The sequence below is a fragment of the Cynoglossus semilaevis genome, unplaced genomic scaffold (genome assembly GCF_000523025.1).
Source record: "Cynoglossus semilaevis isolate Cse_v1.0 unplaced genomic scaffold, Cse_v1.0 scaffold3387, whole genome shotgun sequence".
Classification (NCBI taxonomy): domain Eukaryota; kingdom Metazoa; phylum Chordata; class Actinopteri; order Pleuronectiformes; family Cynoglossidae; genus Cynoglossus; species Cynoglossus semilaevis.
The window spans coordinates 1-1,532 of NW_007585500.1; the positions used below are offsets into that span (position 1 = coordinate 1).

Genomic DNA, 1,532 nt, shown 5'->3' on the forward strand with positions numbered 1-1,532 from the left:
TAGGAGTCTTAAAAATCAAACCATTTTAAAAGGAAAAATAAAAGAAAAAATACGATTAAAACCAAAGTTACTTTTTTTTTCACAAGTTGTGACATATTTGTGACGTTCAGCCAGTGGATGTTTACTTCCTGAAGCACCGCCTACATCCAGTTTGATCGTTATTTAATTTCATGAAATTGACCTGTAATGTACCTCAAAAAACGTGCTCTTTTCTCCTTTTTTTTCATATAAACAAAACAAGAATCTTTATCAAACTATCACAAATCACAATATTTCTCATGAAAAAAACATCCATCACTTACTGCATATGTACATCACAATAATACTGATGTGTTTTTACATTTGTAAATATTCTTTTCTCACTTTGATTTATTTTTTTATTTTTTGGTTTCAGTCAATGTAGATTTTTTTTTCCCCTTTAACAACAGTCGCTCTTTAAATTAAACACCTGATATTTACACCTGAATGAAACAAACACTGATAAACACTGCAGTCCTGTACTTTCCTGACACAGTTACAGGTAACTGATCTCCAGAACTGAGTTCTTGTCCAGCAGTTCTTCAGGCTGTGACCTGCTGTTTCTGACGTTACTGACCGCTGCCGAAACTGGAGGCTTTCCACCTCCATCTGCTGGGTTTCTGCTTGATTCTGCTTTATCTGACGCCATCTTACACGTCTGCCCCAGCTGTGTCACACTGTTGCCCGTGACGCCACTTTGACCTCCGACCTCTGATGGCTCACAGGTATCTCTTATCTCCCGGGTCCTGTCTTCTGCGTGGCCGTCGTCTTTGTCTTCGTTCTCCGTTCCTCGGTGAATGTCGCTGACTTCTTCACTTTTTATTGTCTGAAGCACAATACCGCCCCACTCCTCTGTGGGGCGCTGCACCTCGGTGCCGGCCCTGTCGTTGTTCTTCACCCTGCGTGACGTGCGGCACAGGGCCTTCCTGAAGCCTCTCTTGAAGTTGTCGGACAGGAAGCCGTACAGAATGGGGTTAGCGCAGCTGTTAGCATAAGACAGCACCACCACGAAAAAGTAGAGGCCCCTGAAGTCCCGGGGCAGAACCACCACGAGGTTGACGATGTTCAGAGCGTAGAAGGGAAGCCAACAGAGGACGAACACCGCCACCACTATCACCACCATTCGGGTGATCTTACGCTCTGACTTCCTGCGGCGGGAGGAAGTGGCCTGTGCTCGCTTACCAACACTTCGTACCTGTGACAGAAAGAAACCACCCGTTGGTTTACATGTAACCACTAAAACAACAGAAAAAAAAATACTAACATTTCTTTCTGGTCTCTAAGGTTTATTTTTAATTAAGTCTGTTTGGGAGAATCTGTTTTGTAATTTATTTGATCATTAGCAGCGTGTAAACAAGAGACGGTGATTTAATCTTCCTGGAGATGAAAATACAGTCGTCGGTCTGTGAGTCGGGGCGTCGTCCGTAGATATTTGTGTTTCTCCGCTGAATAATGCGATGCCGTTAACGCTACTGTATTTTTTATAAGCCAACTTTGTTTTTGTACAAATGAGC

General features: G+C 43.0%; 1 protein-coding gene across 1 annotated transcript; it reads right to left on the minus strand.

The window, feature by feature from the left end:
- Window positions 1–113: 113 nt before the first annotated feature.
- On the minus strand, window positions 114–1,297 carry LOC103399074 (somatostatin receptor type 3-like; the record flags this gene model as incomplete). The annotated part of the gene is made up of 1 exon (XM_008337819.3): window positions 114–1,297. A coding segment is annotated over one exon (783 nt), but the record flags the coding sequence as incomplete, so codon positions are not given.
- Between the last annotated feature and the right edge of the window lie 235 nt (window positions 1,298–1,532).